This window comes from Leptodactylus fuscus, chromosome 7 (assembly GCF_031893055.1).
Source record: "Leptodactylus fuscus isolate aLepFus1 chromosome 7, aLepFus1.hap2, whole genome shotgun sequence".
In the NCBI taxonomy this organism is placed as follows: domain Eukaryota; kingdom Metazoa; phylum Chordata; class Amphibia; order Anura; family Leptodactylidae; genus Leptodactylus; species Leptodactylus fuscus.
In genome coordinates, this window is record NC_134271.1 from 58,660,028 (window position 1) to 58,674,578 (window position 14,551).

Here is a 14,551-nt window from a genome sequence, read left to right on the forward strand (position 1 = left end):
TTGCATCTGACTGTTGGAGAGACGTGTATATGTGAGATTTCCACTGAGCCTGGTAATTGAGTGGTGCTAGCAGCGTGTATTTGGGGTGCGTGGACTGTGTTGGGGTACGATTTACACTCAGTTTGCAGCCTGAGTGAAGGGTGAGTGCAAGATTGAGTGAGTGGATTGAGTTGACCCCAGACAATTGCATCCACATCATGTCACGTCACCGTACATGACAAACTCGATAGCCATTGAACCCTTAATCTGGCCCAGCGGAAAGTAAAGAACCACTTACTCCTTTATACCACTGAGAGTAAGAGGCCATTATATTATATGTGGGGGCCATTATTTTACATATGGAGGCAGTGTGCAGGTCATTATAATTACATGTGGTGCACTAAAGTGGCCATTCCATTGAATGTGATGGTCCTGACCATTTTACTAGACGTAGGGGGCACTGAGGGAGCTATTACTTAAGAACTCCAAACAAAGCCCTATTTTATTGTCATTCAGAAATTATCACTGCTTTGGGGATACTTGGTTGGGATGTTTGCTCACTAGGGTGCACCTTGCTTGAAGAGTTTGAGAAGCACTAGACTAAAGTACATTGAAGTAGTATGCTGCCACCTAGTGTTAAAATTTTGTAATTGCAGATTGACTTTTCTCAGTTTTACAATTACAACATTCTAATGATATAAATTAAGATATTGTCTTAATAAAGGCCCTGATCAGATGCAGGGCATCGCGGAAGAGGCTCCATGCTCTTCAAAAATCAGGCAGAAGTCCATATGGCAGAATGGTGATCTATACCAGTTAAGAACTGGCATAGTTTTCCTTTATACCTCATGCCAGAAAACTGATCTTAATTCTAATAAATATGTCAGGCCAAGGCATTCCTGTTCTGTTTCCACTCCCTACGTTGGTGAGCAAGGCACAGAATGGAAATTGTGACACATTTGGCACAAGAAAGTTCCTTGCACAAAATGTGCGCCACAAGGCATATATGCTGCATCACTGAAACACATCTATCTCTCTCATAATCCGAGGTTTGCATAGAATGGTGCATTTGCCATCCCCATAACAGTGCCTACCTTTGTGCCCTCACCAAAAGGTGGAAAAAAAAAAAAACCCCAAAACAAAAAACCCTTTTATAACCCTGTAGTTCAGGCATTTACGGATGCAAGGATTTATAACTTAGTCTCTCTACGGGCCTTGAACCTGCGATCATTATGACGGATGTTCACAAAGTGGTTAAAAGGGGACCTACATCCATCTCTAAAATTAGTCCCCTAATGTATGGGTCGCAAAAGTGGGGATATGCCATAAATGTGTTTTGTCGTGTTGTGCAGGTACAAGTGAGATTTGTTTAAAATGAGTCTGTCAGGCCCAGAATACCTCCTAAACCAATAATTGTGCCATGTAGCAGAAACCTTTGGGGTTACACGCTAATGTAACCATAATTATTGGATATGCAAATTAGCCTATGTGTTCCAGGGGTGTTACCTGGTTTACTTAACAGTAATTATACACCCCAATGTCCACTTGTCAGTCACTGTCATCTTTAGTCTGATTCAGTTGCCTGTATGCAAACCTGGTAAATTAGAACAGTCCCAGAATTGCATATCCACGGAAAGATGATTCTCTCTGTATTGCTCAGTCTGCAGCTGCAAGATATGCTTTAACACAAGCAGAAGCCTTATTTTGAGTTTTGAAGGCATTTTGGACTTGACAGCCCCCCTTTAACTCATCCACTTTGCAGGTACTGTACAGCTCAAGAGCAACAAAGGCTCGGCTAGGACCTAAGTATGGAATACTCGATGTGCCCCAACCTAGAAGGGAACACAAGGTTCCCCAGAAGGGGCAACAAAAGCAAGTTGAGATTGGGGAGGGGATAAATTTCTGAATCCCAGACCTCAAGGCCAAGTTCAGATGACATAGAATGAGGAGGAACTTAAGGAAGACATCTGCCTCAGAGCCCTCTTAATTTTCCAGGTCTCCATGACTTGACTAGAAAGAAATGTGCTACTGTACTACTGTATGGCATTACTAGTACTTAGCCAGGTGGAAAATCTCAGCTGTGACACCACCTGGGTCTTGACAACTATAGATTTAAAACAATCTGACTTTATATAAAAAGTTACTCCTATGAATAAACCTTTAGACGTACAAAGACCCTGCCATATGAAAAAAATTGAAGTGCATAGGAGTAATAGGCTCAATGTGCTGCCGGTCAGCTGACCAACAAGAAAATACTGATGGCATCTTTTAGACAGGTTAAAATATGGAGATTAATTGGAAGCACATTGCACTGTGTAGTCAGAGCACTGCGGCCAATGCTCCATACTGTGAAATGGGGATGGAACACACCTAGTGTGCATTGACCTGTGCATAACCACTTGAGAGTCTAAGATCTGGTTGTGTATTACAGCCTTAAAAAGTGAGTGTCTTCTCCAAAATGCCTCCCGAACTAATAATTGTGCCTTTAGAGTGTCCTTTAAGAGGAGTATAAACATATCTTTGTGGCCATAAAACAATGCAGAGACACTCATCTGTTTATGGATATACAAATCCGACTTGAAGTGCATTAAAGGTGGGGCCCGATTTACCAGATTTGTCTATAGTCAGCCATAGACTGAAAAGATCAACAGCTAAAGGGGATAAAATTCCTGAGGAGTGCCCTGGTCTGTAGGCGAATCTGATAGATTAGGCCCTTCACCAATGCACTTGTATGCTGCTTTCATATCCTTTCACAGCATTTGCCTCAAATTTGTAGCCACAAAGATAGGTTTCCGCTCCAAATACAGGCCCCTACAACAGATAAGACATTTTGGACATGACAAATTCCCTTTAAGGTAAATTTTACAGATGTTCTGCTTTAGGCTGCATGCACACAGAGTTACGCCAGGTTTGTAAAAATACTCATTCACAGCTGTACACGCGCGCGCTGTGGACTGGTCCCGAACACTTCCCATTCACTTCAATGGGAGCGCTTGTAACGCCGGCGTTACGAGCGCTCCCATTGAAGTGAATGGGAAGTGTTCGGGAGCCGTCCGCAGTATGCATGTGTACGGCTGTGAATGAGTATTTTTACAAGCCTGGCGTAACTCCGTGTACATGCAGCCTTACATGCGATTTGTATATGAGCAAGCAAACTATGGTAGATTTACCACTGATAATGAAAACGCAGAGACTTTGCTATTTTTTTTGTTTAATTTATTTATGAACATTATCTCTGAGGGACAAGAGCATTTCTGGCCTTCGTTCTGTACATGCAATTGTAGAAAATAACATTTTTTTACTGTGTTGTATTTTGCAGGAAGTTGTATACAGCTGAATGATTGAACCGCAAAAGGGCAGCGCAGTGCAAAGGCAGCACCAGCACTGCCAAAACAATATGTACACAAACAAGTGGAAAATAAAAAGAATAAAAAATTACATTGTTACATTTACCAAGAACGCAATCTGGCTGCTGTATCAATCCACACACTGTACGGAAGTGAATTGTAACAAAGGGTGTGGAGCGACCTGCTAGCTCGATATTTACACATATGTACAATGTCTCGTAGAACCATTACATGAGGGAAATTTACAATCTGCTGAGACATGAATTAACATACCACAGGTGAGAGAATAAATAATAGTTGCTACTTTACGTTTTGATTGTGAAACAATTGTGGAATTGGAAAGGGTTAATCTGACAAGGGAAGGACAAGAAAATAAAAACTAAACCAAAAACCTACAACAGACATTCAATATAAAACCCCCCAAACAGCAAACATTTAAAATGTTAAAATTTGGTAAATATAAAAAAAGCAAAACCCGTGAAGGCAAGATTGGAAATGCGTGGGGAGCAAGATATTCCCAGCTCAAACATCAGCACATTAAAGCGGGTTGTCACCTACATACACAAGAGGAAGATACTTGGTGTGTGGCCTAGGATTCATTTTAGCAACTCCTTATAAGCTTCAAATATTGGTGCATTCTGTTTTTTAAAAGAATCTTAGAGACGTTACAGAAGTCAATTCAATATATATGCAGATAAGGCTAGGTTCACACCGTGCCCGGATCTCCTCTTTGGGATCCCATTCCCCATTCTGCTTTAAAAATGTGAAGAGAAGTCCTACAAGAAGGACTTTTCCCTCCACATTTTTCTGGTGAAAACTGGCAGACCCCATTTATAGTCTACGGAGTTCGCGGGTTCCAGGGGGTAACCGCTTTTGTAAGCGAACTGGGTTTCTGTTCACGGGGGGAGTGAACCTAGCGTAAGAGACAAATCATGGCCGGCCTCTGTTTGTTAGCAATATGCTTTAGCTGAGGACCTGTGTGATCTGAGACAGACTAGTTTCTAGAGAAACTGGTTGTTCGTGTTATCCTTAGCAACAAGATTGTCTTAATATGCAGCTGTTCAGACCAAAGCTGTGCTGAGCATACAGATAAGCCAGTGTCACCGCACCATTCCCCATCAACAGAAAGCGGCTGTTTTTGTTTTAAAATGGCGCAAGGTAACAATGGTTGCAGAGTTCTTCCTATTAGCATGCATGGAGCACATATAACAGCTTCCCACATACTGGACTCCCAAATATGCCTGACAAAAATGGAAAAATCTGAACAGATTCTGACTAAATTCTGTATTTTAAAGTTACTTTCCCACGAAAGATATTTATGGCATATCTATCCCCTTCCCCAGCCTGCATGCCCTGCTGCCTACCTGATCACGAGCTCACTGAAAGCAGTCGGCTATGGCTGAGCATGATGGAAACTGAGCTACAACATTTCTGTAACTCCCACACGTGAATGGGACTTATGAAAACAACGTAGCTCACTGTTCTATTCTAGAACTCCCATTCATTTTTAGGGGAGTAACAAACCGTGTCCCAAAGCTAGGCTGTTTCCATAAAGCCTGACCATACCCAAACAGTCTTTACAGTACAGTCATGGCCGGGTAGGTAAGGGACAGAGGTGGGGTGGAGAGTTGGCAAAACTACATTTTTCTACTTTGATTTTTAAAAATAAAAAATTCCAATTCTAACATTTCTACAATAAACCAGGAATAACTTTTCTTTCTTGGAATTGTTGAAACTATAAAAGTCAGAATACTTGTAACTGGATTTGTAGTTGTCTGCAGTGAATTCAACTTACAATATGCCAATGCTCCCCTTACTGGAAACACTACTTTTTTTTATTTTATTTAACTATATAATACGGAGAAATTTGTGCATTGAACTCCCTCAGTCTAAAATATATTTTGTAGTCCATCCCCCCCCCCCCCCTCCAAAAAAAAAATAAAAAAAATAGCTCACTAGGTTCTACATGCTACCAACTACAGGAGAAAGAAGGAGTAAACACATATCCCAGAGCTTTAGCATGCCTACTGATACCAGCTCAGACGGCAGGCAAAGCAGTGTTTAGTCCATCTTTTAGGTGGTTGGTAAAAAGTACTTTTACTCTGTTATTCCTTGACCTCAATTGGAAGGGGCCTCCAAGGCAAGTAGCGACTTACAAAACCCTTAACACAAGATTTAAACTAAGAATAGGGGAGTCATGTCTGGGAAAGAACAGTTGACAGAATCAAAATCCCTTCACCTCCATATGCACAAGTAACTCCGATATACAGTAAACACGGCTGGTGACAAGGGAGGGATAGACTAAAACATTAACAGCCAGTGTGGAACGCAACAATGACACGGCCTACGTTTTCAATGAGTCTTCACAACAAGCAGCAGACAAGGAGGTTAGGCACACAAATGACACTGCAACTAGGGTCTGAATTCTTGCAGTGATAATCTGGAATAAAGGACGCTGTCTCATGAAGAAGGATAGCGGTGCAGCAGTATAATTAACCCCACAACGATATAAGAAGGACAAGGTGGTTACCATGGCTGACTACATATCACAAAAGCATAGGTGAAAAGCTATATGCTGGTCCAAATTGATTTTGTAAACCTGGAGATCATCATGTGTGGCTGTTATGGTCTCTACCCAGATAAAGATTAAACCACGTCCCTGTTAACATGTAGTAAACTACCTTAATGGGAGCCAGTGATACCTTTCCTGAATCCTAAAAGACTCCACTACGTCAGTCACACAACATCTGGGTAAAGCTGATGACAAAGACCCCTGGAACTTATAGAAGGCTCCATTTAGACTACATGTACTTCACAACAGATCACTAAAATGTGCTAAAGCAGACCTCACATCATACTAACCAGCTGCAGCTTAGCAGATACAACAGCTATGAGTACCAAGAGAATAGAAAAAGAAAACCAAAGTGTATCCACAAGATCTTTAACAGAACAGTAGATCAAAGATTTACATCCGAGCACTGAACATTGCTTGATGGGATTCAGCGTGTACTCGAGTCCCTTTGTGAAGAACAAGGTGTATACCACTGCCACGTGTGCAAGGACTAAATCTGCCGGGCAAGAACAAAATCGAAAATTGAAACATGGAGACAATGAAATAAAAATAGCAAAATACTGAACAGAACTTTTTTTTTTTGGCCCATTTGTCGCCCACACTCCCAGAATCTGTCTCTTCAGAGAAGTGCTGCCTACGGTGAACTATATTACAAAGTTTTTTTTAAAGTCATTTATTTCTTTACACAAAACTGAAAGTGATGTTACAGTACATAAGTTATTTACAACTGTGCAGTAATGTGTTTGCAAAATAATTTATCTAGAAGGCAGCAAAGTACATAGGGTAATGTGTATAAAAACTGTACATAATTTACCAGATACTTTTTTTTTGTCTTTTCTTACATATAGGAGTATTGGCTCTGTAGTGTTTCAAGTTAAGTTCTCCAACAAGAGAAACAAAATGCCCAAGGTTAAAAAGATGTTAAGAAGGGGAGGAAGAAAAAAAAAAAAAAAAAAGTGACAAACTAAGTGTTAGTTGTCTCTTAAAATAAAAATTTAGGATGGCCAATGCTTGGCAAGGTTGGACAAGCGTAGGGTGGGGAGAACTTTTGGAATCCTAAACCAGTACGAACCACATGCAGAATCTGCAAGAAGTATACAGGGCAGGAGGAACAAAAATAAAAATAGAATTAAAAGGAACAGACCGACCCTGCTTAGAATCAGAGAACCGGCAATTTAAAGGCTGACATGAGGTAGTCAGCGGCTGAAGGCGATTTTTAGTTCCCGTCACGTTGACAAGATGAAACAAAAAGAATAGGGAGCAGACAGGGTAGTTAAATGAAAATCTGTCCTTTAAAGTTTACGAACAACCGAATTTGCACCTGAAAAAACCCACATGGTGTACAGGTGCGCCTTTCTCCAACGGCTCTCTGTGATGTCTCTAAAGCACAATGGAGCAGATTGCAGCTGTGTGTATATAACAGCAACACATGGCATCCTTGATCCCGTGGTCCCCCTCCGTCACTCCGCCTGTGCATGCTCCTTCCACAGTAGCTCACTCCGCCTGCTACCGAGAGGAGTGCTGGATTTACGCTGTGAAGAAAGTGCAATTCCTCTAAAGGGGGTTTCCATGATAGTTATATCAAAATGCTTCCTCCTCTTGTAAGCAGCGGATTCATTAGCAAGCGAGAAGATGCAATTGAAGTCTGAGCTCTTCTAAGCCAAGGGGGCCGGCCCTTGCCAGTTTTGAGTGTTAAAAAAAGAAAAAAAAAAAAAAGAAAAAAAAGAAAACCTCAGGAGTCCGCCTTGTCATGCTGGCAAGAGCACAAAGTCATCATTAACGTCCACCATTGGCACATAGAAAGAGGGAACTTCGTTGACGCACAGGGACTTGTGGCTAGTTGGGTCCAACTCCTGCATCTTTAACTGCCATTCCATCCTCTGCACTGCATTCAAGGCTGCTGCTTCATGCTGCTGTCTCATTAATACACATGTCTTCAGAAACAAGAAGGGAACAAAAAATAAATTAAGTATTTAAAGTAATCAATCTTCAAAAGAAATCAGAGACAACATTCTTAAGGGGAGCACAAAACAAAAAAAGACTTCCTCAACCTAGTAAACGCCATTGATGGCATTCAGTTCTCCCAGGCAGTCTGTCGGCTTGGCTGCAGAAATGACATCACGTCTAAAACACGACAATAACGGCCCATCACTAGCCCTGTGTCTGGCTGCAGGCCACTGAGGCCATTTATTGACTGCAGTAGTTGTGTGTTGCCTGCAGTGATGTTGTCACATCTGCAAGTGAATAAAGATCTGCAGGGAATACTGGAGTTTTCTTTTTGCATTCCCCTACCATTGCCTGGACTGTCCAATCTCAGACAACCCCTTTAAAATGCATTTGATTTGGCTACAAATGAGATTTTCAAAAGCTTTATAACTAAAGAGCTATTCTGAAGATAGGGCATCATTTAGTGGATCTTGTAGTAGCCATTACAGATGAGCAAGTACTATTCGAAACGGCTGTTTCAAATGGCACGCACCCATAGGAATGAATGGACACAGCCGACAAGCAGGAGGTTAAGCGGCCGGCCGCTTCCATTCATTCTTATGGGTGTGTGCTATTCGAAACGGCCGTTTCGAATAGTACTCAATCATCTCTAGTACCCATGGTACTGCACTCACTCATCCCTGTGTTCCGTGGGAAGGCTCCAAACCACATATACAGGAAATAGAAAATCATGGCACACATTCTCTAGATTCTGGAGTGAATTAGGGATTTAATCACGTGAATAACCGCATGTACAAGTGAGCCAGTCACACGAGGGTTAAATGTGAAGCAGATTCTACTCCTTGCAGTATGACTCCTGCAGCATACACCTCAGATCTGAATAGACAAAGGTCTATATATGGACTAAAAAAAACTAAATGACCTGTTAAAACTTTTATATGAAATACTGATATCTATGCAATTGATAGACTGGTTCACATTTAACCTTTGTGTGACTCTGGCTGAAGCTATGTTCGTTTTGCAGTGTCCCCCAAGAATCAGCAGATGGAAAAAGTAGGGCATGCAGAACCTTTCCTCCTCCAGTTTCCGTTTTAAAACAATGGACAGACAATGATGTCCGCCGAGCTCCAAGTGTAACCACTATTTTAGCAGTCCGCCTTTCTGTTGTTCTATTCCATTACTGGAATGCTGTGACGAAAGGACAGGCAGTCAATACTAGAAACTGAATAACTCCTTTATCCAAGTTCAGGAGTGGAGACACGTCCTTTTTAAAGAAACTGTCTGCAAAACAGAAGAGATGCCCCTTAAATTCCAGCTCTTGCAATGGTTTCCATACTCACCTTCATCCTGTCGTACTTATCATCCACATCTTGTAGCCAGGACAGGAACTGGCGAGCATTGAATCGATCTCTGACAGACTTGTTTTCGTCTCCCTACAAAACATAGAAAGTCTATATAAATTCTTTGCACGATTTGAAGATCAGTGCGCATATTTACTTGTATCTGGGTTGATTCACATTTAAGCTTGTATTCCATCCAGGGGAGTCCACATGGGGACCTCCCCTCGAACGGAATACCAAACGCAACTGCAAGCGGTGTGTCAGTGAAAGCACACTGACCCAATAGACTATAATGAGGTCCATGTGCTTGCTGCCAGATCTCCACAGGGATCATATGGACAGGAAAGTAGTTCACAACCTACTTTCCTGCCCGCATTATTTGTGCGGGCAGCGCGTGGCAAGCACACGGACCCCATTTTAATCTATGAGGTGTGTGCGCATTCATTGCACACTGCTTGCAGTTGTGTTCGGTATTCAGTTTGGGGGGAGGTCCCCATGTGGACTCCTCGAATGGAATACCGAATGCAGATGTGAACGAAGGGCTACAGAACAAATAAAACAAAATACTGACCTGATTTTCTAGAGGCATGTTATACACCTCCGAGTCCAGTAACATGGTGCAAGCGCTGAAAGGCACAGCCTGATTGGCAATTGTCCTGGCTGCTCTACAATGAACTCTGAGGTTCTCCTGTTCACAAGACACTATGAGTTTCTCCTGTGGAGCCAAGAAAAGGGAAAATATTTAAAACCCATTTACTAGAAAGTTATTCCTTGCTTTTAAAAGGTTCTAATGAAACAATAGATTTCTGTAGTATTGGTAAAAGGCAAATACACCTACTCTTTCAATGCTGTGTTGCAGACGGAGCTTCCCTCGAACGGCTTCCTGTTGCCTGAATAGTTCTTTAAGTGGCTCTGACAATGATGGAGGTGGTGCAATCTGTAAATATAAGACATGGGTAAAATTTAAAGAAGTACTCCAGCAATGTTTTCCATCATTATGTACCTATTCCCTTAAAACATACAGCTAGTTATTTGTAACTGAATTATTCTCTTCAGAAAGGCCATGACACACTCGCCCTGCTTCAATTCCTGCACATTTTATCTAAATCAAGGATTTCTGACTTCCTGTGGTTGCACACAGGCTTTCTAGAGGGGGAGCCAGAACCCATCACCAGCTACTCATGAGCATCTAACTACAGTGGGGCAAAAAAGTATTTAGCCAGTCACCAATAGTGCAAGTTCCACCACTTAAAAAGGTGAGAGGCGTCTGTAATTTACATCATAGGTAGACCTCAACTATGAGAGACAAAATGAGAAAACAAATCCAGAAAATCACATTGTCTGATTTTGTAAGAATTTATTTGCAAATTATGGTGGAAAATAAGTATTTGGTCACCTACAAGCAATCAAGATTTCTGGCTCTCACAGACCACTCATTACCTGTAGTAATGGCACCTGTTTAAACTTGTTATCACTATAAAAAAGACACCTGTGCACACCCTCAAACAGTCAGACTCCAAACTCCACTATGGTGAAGACCAAAGAGCTGTCAAAGGATATCAGAAACAAAATTGTAGCCCTGCACCAGGCTGGGAAGACTGAATCTGCAATAGGCAACCAGCTTGGATTGAAGAAATCAACTGTGGGAGCAATAATTAGAAAATGGAAGACATACAAGACCACTGATCATCTCCCTCGCTCTGGGGCTCCACGCAAAATCTCACCCCGTGGGGTCAAAATGATCACAAGAACGGTGAGCAAAAATCCCAGAACAACGCGGGGGGACCTAGTGAATGAACTGCAGAGAGCTGGGACCAATGTAACAAAGCCTACCATCAGTAACACACTACGCCGCCAGGGACTCAGATCCTGCAGTGTCAGATGTGTCCCACTGCTTAAGCTAGTACATGTCCGGGCCCGTCTGAAGTTTGCTAGAGAGCATTTGGATGATCCAGAAGAGTATTGGGAGAATGTCCTATGGTCTGAGGAAACCAAACTGGAACTGTTTGGTAGAAACACCACTTTACGTGTTTGGAGGAAAAAGAATACTGAGTTGCATCCATCAAACACCATACCTACTGTAAAGCATGGGGGTGGAAACATCATGCTTTGGGGCTGTTTCTCTGCAAAGGGGCCAGGACGACTGATCCAGGTACATGAAAGAATGAATGGGGCCATGTATCGTGAGATTTTGAGTGCAAGCCTCCTTCCATCAGCAAGGGCATTGAAGATTAAACGTGGCTGGGTCTTTCAACATGACAATGATCCAAAGCACACCGCCAGGGCAACGAAGGAGTGGCTTTGTAAGAAGCGTTTCAAGGTCCTGGAGTGGCCTAGCCAGTCTCCAGATCTCAACCCTATAGAAAACCTTTGGAGGGAGTTGAAAGTCCGTGTGCCAAGCGACAGCCCCAAAACATCACTGCTCTAGAGGAGATCTGCATGGAGGAATGGGCCAACATACCAACAACAGTGTGTGCCAACCTTGTGAAGACTTACAGAAAACGTTTGACCTCTGTCATTGCCAACAAAGGATATATAACAAAGTATTGAGCTGAAATTTGTTACTGACCAAATTCTTATTTTCCACCATAATTTGCAAATAAATTCTTACAAAATCAGACAATGTGATTTTCTGGATTTGTTTTCTCATTTTGTCTCTCATAGTTGAGGTCTACCTATGATGTAAATTACAGACGCCTCTCATCTTTTTAAGTGGTGGAACTTGCACTATTGGTGACTGACTAAATACTTTTTTGCCCCACTGTATATAGTCAGGGTCTTTGGCTATTTAGGATACTACAGGGAGAAGGATGCCAGGCAGGTAGAAATAGTAATGTGATTGTTGTCTATGTGATACTATGCTGATGCTACATGGGATTGATAGAGCACTGAGTAAGAGATCTGAAAGCAAAGAGGTCTGATCAGAATCTGGACGACTGCTGCTGCTATTCCAAACCTGGTTGGAATCTTTTGGTCTTACACCATCTGTGCTTTCAGTGTGATATCACGTGCGCTAGATGCCCTAGATACAACTATTGGAGAGCACACTACCCGTTGGGGCTTCCTTCACAGGACTAGGAGGACTCTCCATTTCCACTTATCGCTGGAGTGTCACCATGACACAAATGTCCAGCTAAACAAAAAGAGGCAGTAGAGCAAGAAAAAACCCATAATAGGAACTGAAAAACACCTGGAGGGAGATTTACTAAGCAAAATGAGCTACAATTCTGGTGTAATTTGCACCATAAGATCTGCCTTGCACCACATCTATCAAGCATGTTAACCCTTTAAGAACAGTAGCTTTATGCTAATGTTTCATAATTTCACTTCTCCGATTTCGAAAATTGATTTTTTTTTTTTTTTTTCACATAGCTAAAGGAGTTCGTCTTCTTTGCATGGCAAGCTGTACTTTTTGCCACCATTTTGGGGAACAAATCTTTTAAATGATTTTATTGATCAAATTGAATGTTTTTACAGGAAGCCTATGTGAAAAACCCCACAATTCTAATTATTGCATGGTCTCATACGATATTTACCCTACATTAATAACTACATAGCAACTTCGTCCAGCGTGTTATTACAATTACAATAGTAAATTTAGGTTGGTCTTGAGTTTTGTAGATTTTACAAAAAAAAAAACCAAAAAACATAATTACTTAGAAAATGAATGATTTTCCCGGGGTCACCATATTCTGATGTCTATAACTTTTTTTTTTAATCACAGCATCTGAGGATTTAAACCGCCAGGGTAATTATTTTCTGACCCTGCCAGTTAGTTCTAGTTTCGGCTGTGATATGCCACAGCTGAGGCACAGCTCCTGTGCATTACATATACGTGCAGCATGATGAAGCGATATGGAGTTGGGTGGGAAGGGATTAAACACTTGTGGTATTTTTGTGGAGCAAACAGAAAATAATAGGGGATGTAAGCTTAATAAATGTTGCACTATTAGACTATGCAGGCTAAATGTACAGTGTGGTAGGTTTATCGTGATACTGTATTAGATATTGGTTTTATTTTAATAGCACAACGGCATGACTACTCTTACAAACAGTCAATGATGCATTTTCCAAGCATATTGATTTTAAGAGGGCTTGGCAGGCACCCTGCCACACTTGAATGTTGCTATCTGCACTGGGGTGCATGCATATTAAAATATGACAGTCATGTGAGCCTTTGAGTAACAGTTACATAACATTAATGGGAATATTAAATAGGAAAAAAGGAATTCTGATCATTCTCAGCTTCAGTTAGTTGAATTTACATGCAGATGACATTCCTGCCCGTTTCCAAGTGAAGTTTTAAAATAAAGTTAACTGTAAAACAATTGTCCCTAGGCAATAAAATACAAACACTCCACAGGAGGCAAAGAGAAGAAATGTTCTTTTCCACATGCATGCCTATGGACTAATCAATTACCGTATATACTTGAGTATAAGCCGACTTTTCAGCACATTTTTTCATGCTGAAAAAAAGCTCTCCTTGGCTTATACACGAGTCAAGGTCCACGGAGCACAGAAAACTGGAAGGACCTGGAAGAGGGAGGTCCTTTAGTGCTACTGCTCTGTGATTGGCTTGTCATGAGGTCACATGACTGTGATGTCATCAAAGGTCCAGTAGCCACTGGTATGTAACATCTGCAGATAAGGTTGAGTCTAAATTCTAGTAGCTCCGCCCACACCAGAGTCCGATCACATGGTCATGTCGTCATCAGAGGTCCTTTAGCACACTAGGATTTAGCATCTACCCTGCAGATGAGTGGCCAGGATTCATTGTGTCTTATGTAAGATGTCTGTTGTATGGAAGAGAGGAAGCTACAGTAAAGTGAAACACACAGGTCCCTTCCTTTAGTTACTCTGCCTATGTCAGGCATTTGGGGTTATTAATTTAGTCTCCGTAGCTTCATGTGCCTCACATTAATAACAGTTAACCCCATCATGTCCCTCATATTAACCCCTGTGTGCCCCATATAAGGGTTACTAACATGAGACACATGAGGGTACTAATGAAGGACCTTAATTATGAAGATACCTAATTATTACCTCCATATGTCCCACATATCAGTAACTCTTATGTGAGGCACACAGGGGGTTAATGTGAGGGACATGATGGGGTTAACCGCTATTACTATGAGGCACATGGAGTTACTGAGCTGTAACGTACATGACCAGACTTTTTATCTGCAATGGTGGATTTCCCCCCCTTGGCTTATACTAGAGTCAATAAGTTTTCCCAATTTTTTTTTTGTGGTAAAATTAGGGGTCTCTGCTTATATTCGAGTATATACAGTACACTTTCTCTGGACAGAAACCTAACGCATATAAAGACAGTGAGAGAGCAAAAGTATCTATTAGAAAATGATACG

At 41.6% G+C, this 14,551-nt stretch overlaps 1 protein-coding gene across 2 annotated transcripts in view; it reads right to left on the bottom strand.

Annotated features, from left to right (window-relative positions):
- Positions 1-6,447: 6,447 nt before the first annotated feature.
- The window catches only part of ANKRD11 (ankyrin repeat domain containing 11), a 163,991-nt gene continuing 155,887 nt past the window's right edge, over positions 6,448-14,551 (bottom strand). For both annotated transcript variants that reach the window (XM_075281940.1, XM_075281939.1), the window contains exons 10-13: positions 10,024-10,122; positions 9,757-9,900; positions 9,186-9,278; positions 6,448-7,832 (exon numbers count right to left, since the gene is read on the bottom strand). In XM_075281940.1, coding sequence (XP_075138041.1) covers positions 7,647-7,832; positions 9,186-9,278; positions 9,757-9,900; positions 10,024-10,122 — 522 coding nt within the window. In that variant the 3' untranslated portion in view covers positions 6,448-7,646. The remainder of the gene's footprint in view (positions 7,833-9,185; positions 9,279-9,756; positions 9,901-10,023; positions 10,123-14,551) is intronic.